We start from the raw sequence: 14965 nt of genomic DNA on the forward strand, positions 1-14965 counted from the left end.
GAGGGGAAAAGCTTTAAATAAAAAATGGGAACATGAAAATGTGAATATATTCATTTAGATGCAGGTCCTGACATTCTACTGAAAGAGTTATTATAAAGAACAAATACCATCTATTTAGTTACCCTTTCTGTGAAAATATTGTCAGAGCTGGCAATCAGGGTGATGACCACTGCAAAAACAAATAGTAGCATGCTGAATTTCATTTTCCTCCTGATGCTGCTATTCCTAAAAAAAAATAAAAAATTAAAAAAAAAATTGCTTCTTCCCCTTCAGCATTCCAAGCCTTCTTTGAGACATTTGGAGGATATCTCAAAATAACCAGAAATATTAAAAAGTAACAGTGATTGCTGCCAGATTGTCTGCAGCCACTGTGGAAAGAGACAGACTGTTATTCTAGTCACCTAAAACACTATCAGACTAGAAGCCAGTTACGCAGTATGGCAACCGGATAAAGGGAGGAAAAAAAATCCCCAACAACAAGAAAAAAGACTTTTAAATATTTTCCTTTCTGGGAAGCAGTGATATCCAAGGGCCCACATCTCATGTTCAGTGTCGCAAAAGAAACTGCAACTCCTGATGCCCTCAGAGACGCCTTCACACTAATTATTTCTTCACCATGTTTTTGGATAAACTTTACAAGATTAATGATTCTCAAATCTCAACCTAGGTGCTAGGTCACTCCTCCACTTTTGAGGAGGCTTATTTTTATTTGGACAGGATGAAGGAGTCGATGTGGAAAGGGTGGGTGCCTTTCGAGCTGAGAAGCTATCACTTCTACTATCCAGCTTACGAGGGCATTAGCCTCCTGTACAAGAATGAGCAGACTATTAGAGGCTACTACTCCTTACTCCATTCAGTCATGAAATGCCAGAGCTCATTTATCAGAGCTCCTAACCTCGACAAAGGCACTTCCATTAAAATAAGCTTAATATCTGCTTGTTTACCAAGTGATGCAAAGTACAAGTCTTATTACTGTAACATGCAATACAATTTCTGGGTAAAAGTTAGAGTTTATGTAGTGTTAAATTTGTGTTCATATGTACACTACTAGATGTGTTGGAAAGAATTAATGTATTTTGGTGTGATGTCATGTTGGCCAATGTATTCCTTTGTACTATTATTACCATTGTATCCCCCAAGTAAGAAAAAAATGAATTTCTGGATGTGATCAAAGGTAGTGTTGTGTTTTGGTTTTTTTTTTTTTTGAAGAGACATCTTCTCTAAATTGAGATAAGCTGGCTATCTGAGTCACCTACTACTCCACTGTAATATGTAACTAAAAAAAGTCCTTGCTTAAACCACTTTGCGTCCCAGTTTTCTGCATTCTAACTCAATGCCATACACATGCTTCAGGTTGTGACAGACCCGTTTGTTGGTTTTGTGTGTTTGTAGATGCAGAGATGGCTGGATTTCTGTGAAGAATATTTCAAGTACTCACAAGTCCAAGGAAAAGTAGTGGGCAATCTCTGCATCAATATTACTAAATCAGATTTCAATATTCTCAAAAACCTCTTGTGTACTGCTGAAGTAGAGACAGCTCCATTTGTATCTTGGGAAAGCATCATACCAAGTGTTGGGATTATATTGAGGCCATCACTCCCCACCTCTGCAACCCCAAGCCCCAAAACACTAAGGGTACTTGAAACAAATTTAAAGCCAAAACCAGCTTAAGCTTCCACCTTGTTAACTTCCATTCCTTTGAACATGAAGCCCAAGGGTTTGTTCCTTTTGACCACACAATTTTTTTCCTCCCCCTCTTTGCAGATTCCCCCCTCTTTCCAATGTACTCATTAACATGGGGAGATTTCGTTATGAGTCTTGTTGGATGCTACTTGATGGTTTCAGGCCAATGTGTAGGTGTAGGAAAACACAAACACACCACACACACACTTTCAAGGCCAGAAGCAGGAAGATCTGTCAGTGTTTGCTGGTAACTGTCCCTTTCCTAGCTCTGGAAATCCTTTGAAGCAGCAGCCTTGAAGAGAAACTCCTCTCTGTGGAGCCGCTGAGGCTTTAACTGCCCTAAAGCGAAGTAAAATAAAGAATTCAGAATGGAGGATCCTAGTGATCTACAGGGACACAAGAATTCTCTTTTTCCATTGGACATACGCTGCCTAACCTAACGAAGGAAAGCCAGTTCACCATACAGGACAGGAGAAATAAAACAAAGATTTTACTTTGTAATAACATCTTATAACTTCAGAGGTATGCTTTGGAATTTTCAAACAGTGTGATTCATTAGGCACAAGGAATTACATCCACAAATGTATGTTGCTACATGAGTTTTCTAATGGAAGAAAGATCATCCTGCTTTGCAAAACCTAATCTTAAAATTAAAGATGTGCTGCAGAATTGAAACTTATTAAATCTAAATAACATTCTTGCTTATTCTTTATGTCAGCAATTTTTATTTACTTTCCGCCAATATACACAAGAAAGCACTGTTCCACACTATTATGGGATTCGTGTAGCGGAAGCAGACTGGAATGGCTCCTCCTGGTGCAATGGAATTTAACTGCACAATCCATTTTTTTGTACCTTCTACCTGCAAAAATTGTATTTAGTCAATGAGACCGCAGTGGCATAACAGACAGCTTATATCACAGCATAAGCTCCTAACACCAGGGGCTGAAGGACTGACAGTCCACCCCGTATGCAAAGTGGGCATTACCTTTTGGCTGATGGAGCTATGCAGTAAGCATCTTCAACCAACTGCAAACCAGTATCCTGCCCACAAACTTGTGTCACCTCCTTTATTAAACAGAGGAGGGAAAGTGACTCACTTTAATGTGCACTTCTTGATCACTCCATTTACAGGATATTTCTTTATGCAGAATTTTAAAATATTCCTTTCCCCCAGAAAAGAGGCCGCTCAGATATGACACAATCTAGTGACCGAGTTTTCTGTACCTTTTCCTGTCCTCACAAAATCATTTAGAGCTGAACGCAGCCCCACTAGCGGCTGAAGGAATGAAGGAGGAGAAGACGACGGCTGAGACTGGATGAGTTTTGCAATGAGGAAGCCCCCTAGCTGCTGCCCTGTCCCTGTTCACATAACAGAAGGATGCACCAGGTCCGTGTCTCCTTTGGTTCATCTCCTCATGAAATACTATTCCAGTGTTCATGCTGAGCCTCAGATTGAGGGATTTTGTCAGTGGTTCTTCATGCAACTACAGTAAGACAGCTACAGACCTTTGTGAGCAAACCCTTTACTCTGCCTGCATACTGGGACATATCGTTTACTCTTTAGGTTCCTCCTGAGGTCCAAGGTTTACTACTTCTCTTCAGTGCAACATGATGCTTCATGCACAAATTCATCACAAAACTCCACTATTAATTCAGGGAATCACAAACCACGAATAAAGTGCTGTATGGAAAGCCTGAAATGAGCTTTAAGAAGACAGGGACAATACTTCCTATTCACAACTGCTCCCCTTCCAAAGAGTTTCCTAACAAGCATTAATATCACGCAATACAGCCAATGCTCTGTTCCATGTGAATCAACTCCTCAAGTTCACAGACAAATCCTACTGGATGCCACTTGGTAGAAGCTTGGATCATGATGATCATCTTATAACTGAGGTACTGTACCGCAGGAGTGACACTGCACATGGGGCAGGGTAAGTCCTGCAGCCAGATGTACGGGGACTGCAGTGCACACACGCAAAGCTAAAAACTTATCACTTCCTCTTCAACTCACATTCAAGTGATCGTACAAGAAAATAAACTTTAGCTTACTTAGCAACATATCAATCTCCTACTGTGTGGAGTATTAGCACTGAGTCTGACTGAAGAGGATAATCCACTTTGTAATTTAGTTAAATTACTAATTTTAAGAAAGATAAGTCCCCTGTATAATTTTGCAGTGCTTAAAGAATACATCCTTTGAGTATTCCATTATAAGAAACATCAGCTTGTTATCATATTTTAAATTTATGGAACATTTGTAACTGCTGTTATATCAGGAAAAATATTAAATCTGCACAATAAGTACAAACTTTATATGAGAAAGTATACTTCTAAGTGTGTGATGATCTCTTGGTGTCTACTGAGGCACTCACATCCACAAAAGACACAGACAACATCTCTGGGGATAAACTCAACTGCCCCAGAAAGTGCAACTGAGTTAAAAAATAAAAATAAAAGCAACTAATAGAAAAGCAAACAGACAAACCAAAAAAGCTCTCCATGCTATAGGCTGTAAAAACAGATGCTTATCTGCATTCTCAACCACGAGGGTGGTTGAGAACCCTATCTTCCAAAAAAAAAAAAGAAAAAAGAATAAAGCCTTTAAAGACCATAAGACTAACAAGAGAATGTATTATTCCTCCCAAATGTGGTTTAAACTGTGCAGAAACAAATTTTACTTAGTGCTGGCATACACACTTTGAAGTACATCTCTCTTTCTCTAGAGGAAAGAGGGCATTTAGGCTAGTGTAAATGAACGCAAACCATTCAGAATATAAAATAAAATCTAATCAGGAGGTTTTAATTTAACAATGAATGTCCAAAGAAAGATGATATCCACCTCCAAAAATGAAAGATACGTTTTATCTTGTCTGTCCTTGTCCAAAATTTAACACATTCCAACTGTCAGAAATAACAGACACCAAGTAGGATGTGCCTGAATTTTGATCTAGGCCAGCATGGTCCAACTGGCACCCATGGGCTGAATCTGGACCACAGGATGCCTCCATATGGCCTGCCACCTTTTCCTCGGAGGAAATAGGGAACAGCTGTTAGAGGAGCAAATGCTGCCCAAACAGCCAAACACCTCCTCCTGTGTCCGGCTGGCTCCAAGCCCAGAGCTGTCGCCGTGTTCCAGTGGGAGGCAAGGAAGGAACGGGGGAAGAAGGAAGGAGACCTCCTACTCATACAAGGTCTTGAGCTCTTCATTTGTCTGACAGCGACACACACAAGCCAGCAAAGCCTGTAGCTGCTTCTCTGATGGAGACGGGAGGCCACAGGAATGGCCCAACAAAGCCGTAGGAACTGCTGTCATTGCCATCATAGCCAGGGGTGAGATATACCAGAAATGATAAGAAAACAGGAAATTGGCCCATGTTTGTGAAGCCAAAACCACCTTACAGTAGATACACCAAGTGGTACAGTACAAGCATAGTCAATCTTCAGTTTGCTGCCAGCAAAACAGATTAATACAATATTTTGGCCCTTTCAGAGAGGAAAAACACAGAAAGGCATAAATATATTCCATCATTAACTGTCTATTGATTTATTATTGATCAAGCAGAACAACTCAGCTGTTGAAATTTGGACAAAGCAAATATAAATAGCAACGCTATCTTACCTCTGTAACTGCCCACACAATGAAATTTTAAATCTCTCCTAAAGCTGACATTTATAGCAGACAAGTAAACAAAAGGGAAAGATATAGAATTCACAAGTGCCTTTCTTTTTTTTCCCTTTTCTATTGACACTGACACTACTTCTGAAAAAAGCTATTTGATTGGTATGACAATGAGTACAAATTAAGTGAGGGGAAAACCGGAGTTCTGAAGACCTACCTGCTCCATGACCAAAATTGTATTCTGCTTCCAAATACATTTACTTTTGACTGCACATTAGTTGAACTCTTTAGAAGTATTCAAATATTCTGTATCTATTATATCAATTTAAAGCTAAAAAACAACTTCCAAACATTTGAATAGAGAGTTCTAAAAGGCAATATACTTGCCTGCATTTAACTCAAACATTATTTAGCACAGGAAAGTTAAATGGTGGTATCTTGCTGGAAAAATATACCCTTATTGGAATAGTAGAGATTAGAAAGAATAAGGAGAAATAACGCAAGACTGGCATAAGTCATATTGAAAGTATCACAACTTTAGAAAACGGTGTCAAAATTAAGCTAGAGATGTGATATCTCGCCTAATATACCCGATATTGAAGAGCCAAATGTGATACCAGATTTAAAGATGCTAAAATATTATTTTGAGATCTAGAACTTACTACTTTAAAACCTCCTTACTAAAATAAATATTCCAGTGCCCAGCAACTACTAACTAGATTTTGAAGTTCAGTCACGCTAAATCAATTAGTCAAATTTTATATGAATGAGAAATCAAATTTAGTATCTGATCAAAAGGGATTGCAGTCCCATAGAGATTAAGTTCTGTCCACCAGTGCAAACAAACAGATCAAAATACCTCTGGATAGATTACTGCAAGGGGTTGCATTCACAATGGATCTACAATAACACTTGCACAAGCACTACCCAGGTGTCAATACATACTGGTCAGAAAACTGTTCCCGGTCAGCAAGTGCTCCTGTGAAACACTTGATACGATACAAGCTACAGATACTACCTAGCCGTATTACCAAACAGATTCTATTAAAAGAAAAAAAAGAGGTATGACTCACAGGGCACTTCCAGCTTCTTGAGTAACAGTAGCTTGACAGAGGCAAAGAAAGCATTTACAGGTATTTGCTCATTAACATTGTTAAGAAACTTAGAACTCAGTGAAAAAGAACTAAATTAGTTAAAATATTACTTAAGTGACTTCACTTTCTCCGATCAGTTTTATTCTAAATTTTTTTTTTATTAATTGACAATTCTTTATTCACTGATTTTTATGCTACTTCTGTGCAAAGTTAAGTTGCGGAAAGAAGATCCTGTCTCTGGCATTTCTCATAAAGTTAACTTCAACTGCTAGGATGCACAGTATGCATGAAACGCATCTCAGTTTACAGGTTAGTAGGAAAACCTGCTTCCTAACTACATTATCATTTCTTTTAATCAAAATAGTTTAACAAGTTAAGAAGAGTGCATACAAAATTAAAACATGACTGAATTTATTCCATCCACAAGATGGAATCCTATGTCTCTTACCTCTGTTAGGTTATAAAACGGACAGTTATTTGCAAGCACCTGGACTTCAACACCGCTTCTCAATTTAGATATAGCTATTAAAAGACAAAGTTTTACAAATTCTTCACAAACAAATGCAAATTTTATATATCATATATTTGATATAAAGAACTTTTAAAGAGGTTTTGTTACAAACTAAAGTGTTCTGTTATGGCTTAAGAGCAGTGGGTTTGAGCAATAGGGATTTCCAACATTCTTCCATTCACCCAAACTCTACCAGTTAGCTGAACGAGCTGTGTCCTTCAACTTGCCCAAGCTGAGCTTCAGAGTCTCAGGATGGTGGCAGTTGGAAGGTACCTCTGGAGGTCATCTGGTCCTACCCCCGCTGCTCAAGCAGAGCCACCTGGAGCAGGCTGCCCACGATAATGCCCAGGCAAGGAGGGAGATCCCACAACCTCTCTGGGCAACCTGTGCCGATGGTCTGTCATCCTTCACAGTAAAAAGGTATTTCCTGATGTCCATGGGTATGTGATGTCCACATGCCCATTGCCTCTTGTCCTGCCTCTGGGCACCACTGAAAAGAGCCTGGCTCCCTCTTCTTTGCACCCTCCCTTCAAATATTTATACACATTGAAGACATCCCCTTGGAGCTCTCCTCTAGGCTAAACAGTCCCAGCTCTCTCAGCCTTTCCTCACAGAAGAGATGATCCGATCCAGTTCCTTAATCACCAACACAGCCCTTCACCAGACTCTCTCCAGTAGCTCCATCTCTGTTGTACTGGGGAGCCCAGAACCAGACACAGCACTACAGATGTGGCCTCACCAGCACTGAGTGGAAAGATCGCCTTCCTCAATCTGCTGGAAACACACCTCCTAGGGCAGCCCAGGACACCGTTAGACCTCTGCGGCAGAGAAATTGCTGGCTCATGTTAAACTTGGCCGCCGGCACGTTCATGTATTGCTCATGAAGCTCCTGTCAGCCCATTCCTCCAGCCTGTTAAAGTCCCTCGGAATGGCAGCACAACCCCCTGGTGTTCCAGCCACCCCTCCCAGCTGTGGATGATCAGCAAACCTGCTGAGGGTGCGCTGTGCCCATCTGGCTGGCGGCCAGTCGCTGGCAGGCTTCCCCAGGGCTCAGGTCAAGGGCTGGCTCTGTTCAGCATTTTTATCAGTGATCTGGATGCAGGAGTTCAATATATCCTTATCAAGTCTGATGATGATGCTGAACTGGGAGGTGCTGCTGACTCCCTGGAGGGATGAGAGGCCTTGCGGTGGGAAGATAGATGGGAGCACCGGCCGATTAACAACGCCATGAAGTTAATTCACCAGAGGAAAATGCCGGGTGCTGCACCTGGACAGAGCAGTGCCGGACCCAGGCCCAGGCTGGGGACCAGCTCAGCAGAAAGGGACCTGGGGGTGCTGGTGGGCAGCAGGCTCGGCACAAGCCAGCAGCGTGCCCTGACAGCTGAGGGGGCAACCTGCAATTTTGCATTAAACCCAGCATAGACAGCTGCTCCAAGGAGGTGATTCTCCTGCTATATTCAGATATCATGGTGGTTGAAGGCCCCCATGAGGGCCAGGCCCTGCAAACATGAGGCTACTTCTGTGGAGAGTCTGATCTGTAGGTCTCATCCCTTTCCTTCTCCTGATCAGATAGTCTGTAGCAGACACCCACTACAATTTTACCCATATCCGTTTGAAAGAGACAGCTAGCTTGTTAGTGCCCTTCAGAAAAACCTGCAGACCCCAGTGGTCCAGAGACCACAGGCTAAAAATGTCTAAATTACTGTTTAAACTGCCATCCTTAACAGTCCCGCAAAACTGACCCTCTAGTCCAGGGCATGAGAGGCAACTACACATGAATACTACCTCCATACGGCTGGCTACCACAGCAGAAGTCATGCTAGTTAAGGGCTCTGCCAATTTCAGACTTACCATATTAACACTTAAGGCATATTAAAAGTTCACTGAAATTATCATAAAGTTGTCTTACTACACCCACAGTGTCCCAAACGATTAAATAGTACTCTGGCACTTCCACCTGCTCTAAGAACACTCCCTCTCTTGATGTCTTGTTTTGATTTACAGAAATTTCTCTTTGGTAGACTACAAACAGGCACCCAGGTGCAGCTGCAAGAAAGTCAAACAGGAAAACCACCACATATTCTTTTTAAAAAGGTTCAAACTTCATTTATTTTCTTTAGGAATATAATCTCACTGTGAATGTCTGTAAACTGTATGGCTCCCTCTTGTGCTTATTATACCACATTTCAGTGTACAAAATTTTTTTAAACATTAAGCCACAAACATTTGAGCTCTGTTCACCTTTCAGTATGCATGCAATGCCTATAAATGTTAATGGAAGTCACACATACACCTTGCAAGGGAAAATAAAACCCTGCAGTTTACAAAACTTTTTTTCTTTGGAACAAACTACAAAAACAGCTTAAAACTACAAGTCTTCTATGATGAAAGTACTCTTTTGACCACTCACTGTATTTTGATAGCAATGCAGAGGCCAAACACACCTTTAAAGTACATCTGCAAGAACTTTTAACTTTTTTAGTTATCAAATTACATACATTAAGAAAGGTGTCAGTGTGGTTTATACATCCTGGCTAACATGCTCAAGGGTTTATTTTTGTCTACTCAACATCACACCTGTTTCTGCTTATCAAACCAGACTACAGTTTAGCTTGCAACAGCTGTGAAATGCGTAAATCTGCCCATTCTTCACGTGTATCTGGACTACTCACTTTGAGAAAGAGAACTACAGTGTTTTGAGAAAGCCACCATTACACAGAAACTAGTGAAATAAAACAGACCAGCACTTGTCAAACAATGTTTAAATCTGCACATGTATCAGAGGCAAAATGATTGTAGTAACAGTCTAGAGATCCTACATGGAAAGAAAATGAAGCACTTGAATAAATGATTTTTAACCCTTTTATTACCCAGTCATTAGAAACATTTTGCAGAATAAAAGCACTGCAAAGTATTTAAAATATTTTAACTTCACAAAGTAATCCCTTTTTCAGTGTCCCCAAATATTAGAAAAACACCTTTTGTTTTAAGGTTCTACTTGTTTTACTTCCTGCCACAGAAGAGCTCTCAAGAAAGCAAATATAAGACTTCTGTAATGCAAAAAAGGGTATCTGTAAACGTTAAAAAATATTAGTCTGCATACCTGAAGCAGAATCAAAATCCTGGTCACATGAGTCAGCTTTCATTAAAATGCTTATTCTAACGTAGTAGTTGTAGTGAATGAAATGATGGTACACAAAAACCTAACATTCGCTTTCATACCGCTTGCAGAGTACTCTGCCTTTCATAAGAAAACGGCTTTGCTTTGCCTTTTCATTTATACGATGATTTTTTTCCCCACCTCTTTTTCCATTTCCATATGCTCATGAATTTCCTAAAAACATTACCCTTAGTGTTAATATTTTGTAGGTCAAGTTTATTTATAAAATAACGAGTGCATGCAAGATGATACCAAAATTCATTCAATTTTTTTTCTGAATAATGAAAAATGATACTTTGTTTTAGGGAAAAAAGAGAGGCATTTTTTTCCTGTGCACTTTTTCTTCAGTGTTTGAAAACTTACAAGCTTTTATTTTTGAGAGCAGAAACAAAGATTGAGAAGTCTTAAAACTTCCATAGGTTTCATCAAAAGCATTATTAGCAAGTACCTAGTCCGTTCACTTGACACTCCTGGAGCCAGCTGAAGTTTATATCTTCCTAATGTGATATTTACTGAATACCAGTAAAAGAAACTTTCAGCTGAAACGTTACCTAGCTAGCAGTGCTGAAGCATGGCACCAAACAACCAGAACACACCTAAAATTTACCTAGCCCTTATTACCACTCATTTTCCAAAGAACAGGTAAATAAAGCAAATTATACCCATCTGATCTCTGTTCGTACTGACGTTCAGTGTGAAACAATAGCTACGTTATACAAGGAATAAAAGTATTTGTCAAGAGACAAAAATATCTGGTCTAGATTTTTGGACCACAAGCAAATGTTTCACACTTCACACTGTATGTTTCACACTTCATACGAAAGACAAAAATACAGAACTAAACGCCTTCTTGGATGTACTAATATAAAGCTCAAAGAGAAGAGCACCATTTATTTAAACACTATTTCCACCAAGGTTTCCCATTGCTGCAGATCAAACTGAATTAAATCACCCTCAGCAACATCAGAATACAATAGCTTCAGTTGGGAGGGACCTAAAAAGATCTCATCCAACTGTCAAACTACTTTGGGGCTGACCCAAAGCTTAAATATTTCATGAAGACTGTTATCCGAATGCCTCAAATATGGACAGGCACAGGGCATCCACCACCTCTCTAGGAAGCTGTTCTAGTGCCTAACTACCCACTTGGCGAAGAATTTTAACCTAATGTCTAGCCTGAACCTCCCCGGCACACCTTTGAGCTGCTCCCTTGTGTCCTGGCTCTAGACATTAGGGAGAAAAGATGAGCAGCTCCCTCTCAATTTCCCCTCCTCAGGAAGTTGTAGAGAGCAACGAGGTCATTCCTCAGCCTCCCTTTCTGCAAGTTTAACAAATTCAGTGTCCTCAGCCACTCTTCATAGGATGTAACCAGCTCTTTAACCAGCTCTGCTGCCCTCCTCTGGACACATTCAAGTATCTTAAAATCCTTCATGAGTTGTGAAGCCCAGAACTGAATGCAATATTCCAAGGGAGGCTGAACCAACGCTAAATACAGTGGGAGAATCACCTCTTTTGACAAGCTGGCTATGCTGTGTTTAACGCACCCCACAATACATTTTGCCTTCTTGGCTGCCAAGGCACACTGCTGAGAAATTGTCCTCCAGGAGGTACCATACCAGTTTCCATGTAATTTCTAATATAAAACAAAACAAGCTTTTAATACACCACGCTCTTATTATCATGTTAAGCAAATCACCGACACCGAGGCTCTAAAGATGGTCTACCCCTAAAGTCATCTCATGTACATTATTTTCTTTGCTCAAATCTTTTTTCTAATTACTTTTCTTTTCTTACTCTAACATTCTACAGCATGGACTTTGATGCTGAATATGAATTATTTAGTGAGACATTACTTTGATGACAGTAGCTTATGTTTTATACAAATGATTTTTGATTAGCTTTAGGAGACTATAAGAGAAATAGCATGTATTTGCCGTTCTTAAACAGATTTTCTGTGACAAAGCTTTCAAGGACAGAAAATGTTTTGTCAAACATTTAAGCTGCTTTTCACTTAATAGACATCACTTGCTTCAACTGATGTTACACTACTGCATTCTGTAAACATTCTTCTGTTCCGCTTGCATCACTTCAGTATCAGTTTAAATGTATTCATCGATCATTGGGAAGAGGTTCTGAAATACTGGACAGTCAAAAATCCAGGGTATCATCCCAGATCTCATTTCTCTGCAAAACTGTATTTGGGCTTTTCTTAATTAACATTGTAACTGCACAACCTCTCACACTGACTAATGCTGCTAGTAGTGTCATGAAACTGATGGAACTAGTCATAGCAATAGTGTAGTTACCTGAATAAGTTTTACAAGAGCATGAATATCAGTTAGAAGAATTAGAGAATGTTACACAATATTATGTTCACGGTGCTTTAAAAACAGTAGAACTATTCAGGGGTAAAGAGATATAAAAATATACAAGAAAAAAGAAAATTCAGTAGTTCTATTTGTTCAGACAATACAATTTGAGAAAAAAAGCAAAGAACTGAATGATCAAGTGTGGCCTGGCAGCCTAGAATAGCACACAGCAAAAAAGGACAGTTGTCTAAGTTATCCTTCCCTGTGAAACTTGGAAGAAATATTTTTCCTTCCTGGTAGAAAGCTACTGTTCCTACCATACTCCTTGCCTCAAAACAGAGAATCTTACTTGGTGTTCACCCACTATATCAATGACTTTAGGTTCTGAAAGGTGTTCCTTCATTCCTCATGCCCTCACAATACTTGGTAACTTGAGACTGTGTTTGAAACATCAAGCGGAATAACATAACTTTTGTTGACTTTAAGAAGTTAATATTAAAGTTTCAGAACTCTGATAATATTAAGGGAGAAAAGAATTGCTCTGTCTTCTGACCTCTCCTATGGCCAAAATAGTTGTATCTAGACCACCCACTTGTGGAAATTCAGCACAGTTACATATTTTTCATATAAATTGTGCCACAAAAAGCTTTGGAGGGTTGGGCATTGAGCACAGCCTTGACAACAACACATCACCATTTACGTAACCTACAACATCAATTATGTCTATACATAAGTCAGCGTAACAGTTCTCTCTTAGAAATTCGATTTAAATCATTACTTCAGAGAATGATGAAAAGTTCACCTGTCTCAAGACTCCCCATACTCAAATTGTTATCAGGTGAATTTATGTACTTAAAAGCAATCAAAATAATTGTATTAACTAGAGGAGAAAGCAACAGTTAAGCCACGTTCATTGAAAATACAACATATGCAGTGTTCTTTTCTACATCAATTAACAATTATAATTTTGCTTTGTTTACTGAAAACTATTTTTTTCAAGAAGTCAAAGAAATGTAAGTTGTACAAGATCTCTGGAGGTCACCTATCCCAATTTCCCCACAGGCAAATTTCTGGAGTCTGGCTACTGGTAGGAAAAACTACAAAGAATAATTGAACCACCCTTCATCACCCTTTCGCCAGCTCCCTCACTGTCTTCATAACAGATAAAGGGCTTAAGTAAGTGACATCTTAGTAGCCATCCTCTGCACTTGCTCCACTTTGTCAACATCTCTTGTACTGGTTGGCCCCAAAATGTACAGTATTCCAGGTAAAGCCTCACCAATGCCAAACAAAGGGCAGTAATCACTTCTTTCAACCAGCTAAATACATTCTTTTATATGCATAAGCCTACTGAACTGTGAAATTTTAACAGCAGTTCAAAAACGCAGCTGGAAATTGCTCTAATGATTCAAACCTTTAAAGAGCAATACAGTTTCTCTATTATTTAGCATCACTGTTTTCACACCTTCCCCAATAATCATCACGAGAACAACGTATACTATACACTACGTTTAAGATCCTTACCTGAATAACTTTGTAGAAATAGGCATACTGTCGAGCTGTATTTTTGTATTGACTAAAAACATCATGTATGGCCTGAGTTGACTGAAGATACTGTACTTCATCTTCTTCAAAATAGAGTGGAGTATCATATTCATTGGGGAGAGTCTGGATGTAGGGCAGCCAGAAAGAGTTGGGGTTGGCTCGCTCACAAAGTAAATGGAATGCCAATGTTATATTGCCCATAGCTTGAAGAATTCGATCTTGAGAATACAGGGAACCTGAATTAACCCAGAAAGGTGAGGTGCTAAATTAACAGCCTGTGGAAAGTACCACCCCAAATTCGGTTTAAATGAACATTGTGACAAGTAACATGTAAGAATTTTCAAATAAGAAAAAAAAAGGTTTTCAGGTTTCTAAAACATTTGGCAACCCACACTGTATTATGCTGCAAGTTATTAGTAAACGCCTCATACAATTATATGATTGAAGACATGAAGAAACTAGAGCAATACTCTGTGTCTGTGAACATCTCAACTCCCAGTATTCTAGAAATCACATAAGTACATTATACACTGAACATCGTACAAGCTGTGTGTTCAAAATAACACACATGCGTCTGGAAGATAGCTAGTGTGTTCAGCCAGCAGTAGAGGAAAATTAAATTCCTTCCGCTGACACTTCAAGCTTCTAGGTATTCCAAACCTGATGGTGAGGATGATAAGCAAGTCTTCTGGTACAGCTGATCAACTAAGTAAGAGACTTGTATTAAATGATCCCATACATAATTTCTTGTTAAGAACTTCCTTAAGCTCTTACCTAATACTGAATTTTTAGCTGACTCAACTGTCATCAAGAGTTTTCTAGGAACCCACAGAAACAACTCCTCAGCCTACAGAAAGAAAAAAAAGTATAGAGGGTCAGTTAGCATGTATATGATGTGCCAACCATCTTAAGCATACATTAACATTAAATTCCAGGGTTTTTCCTTTTTAAATCATAATTATTTTGAATCAAAATTCTTCCTTCTCTTCCACTGCAAGTTAAACAAATATCGTATTGTGGTAACCAAAGTGTCCAGAT

The 14965-nt window shown here is 39.3% G+C and overlaps 1 protein-coding gene across 3 annotated transcripts in view; it reads right to left on the reverse strand.

Moving 5' to 3' along the window:
* Nucleotides 1–14965, reverse strand: part of SETD3 (SET domain containing 3, actin histidine methyltransferase) — a 60302-nt gene that overhangs the window by 18516 nt on the left and 26821 nt on the right. For all 3 annotated transcript variants that reach the window (XM_035566803.2, XM_035566802.2, XM_035566801.2), the window contains exons 5-6: nt 14702–14774; nt 13907–14163 (exon numbers count right to left, since the gene is read on the reverse strand). In XM_035566803.2, the coding sequence (XP_035422696.1) occupies nt 13907–14163; nt 14702–14774 (330 nt within the window). The remainder of the gene's footprint in view (nt 1–13906; nt 14164–14701; nt 14775–14965) is intronic.

This window comes from Cygnus atratus, chromosome 5, assembly GCF_013377495.2.
Source record: "Cygnus atratus isolate AKBS03 ecotype Queensland, Australia chromosome 5, CAtr_DNAZoo_HiC_assembly, whole genome shotgun sequence".
NCBI classification, from domain to species: domain Eukaryota; kingdom Metazoa; phylum Chordata; class Aves; order Anseriformes; family Anatidae; genus Cygnus; species Cygnus atratus.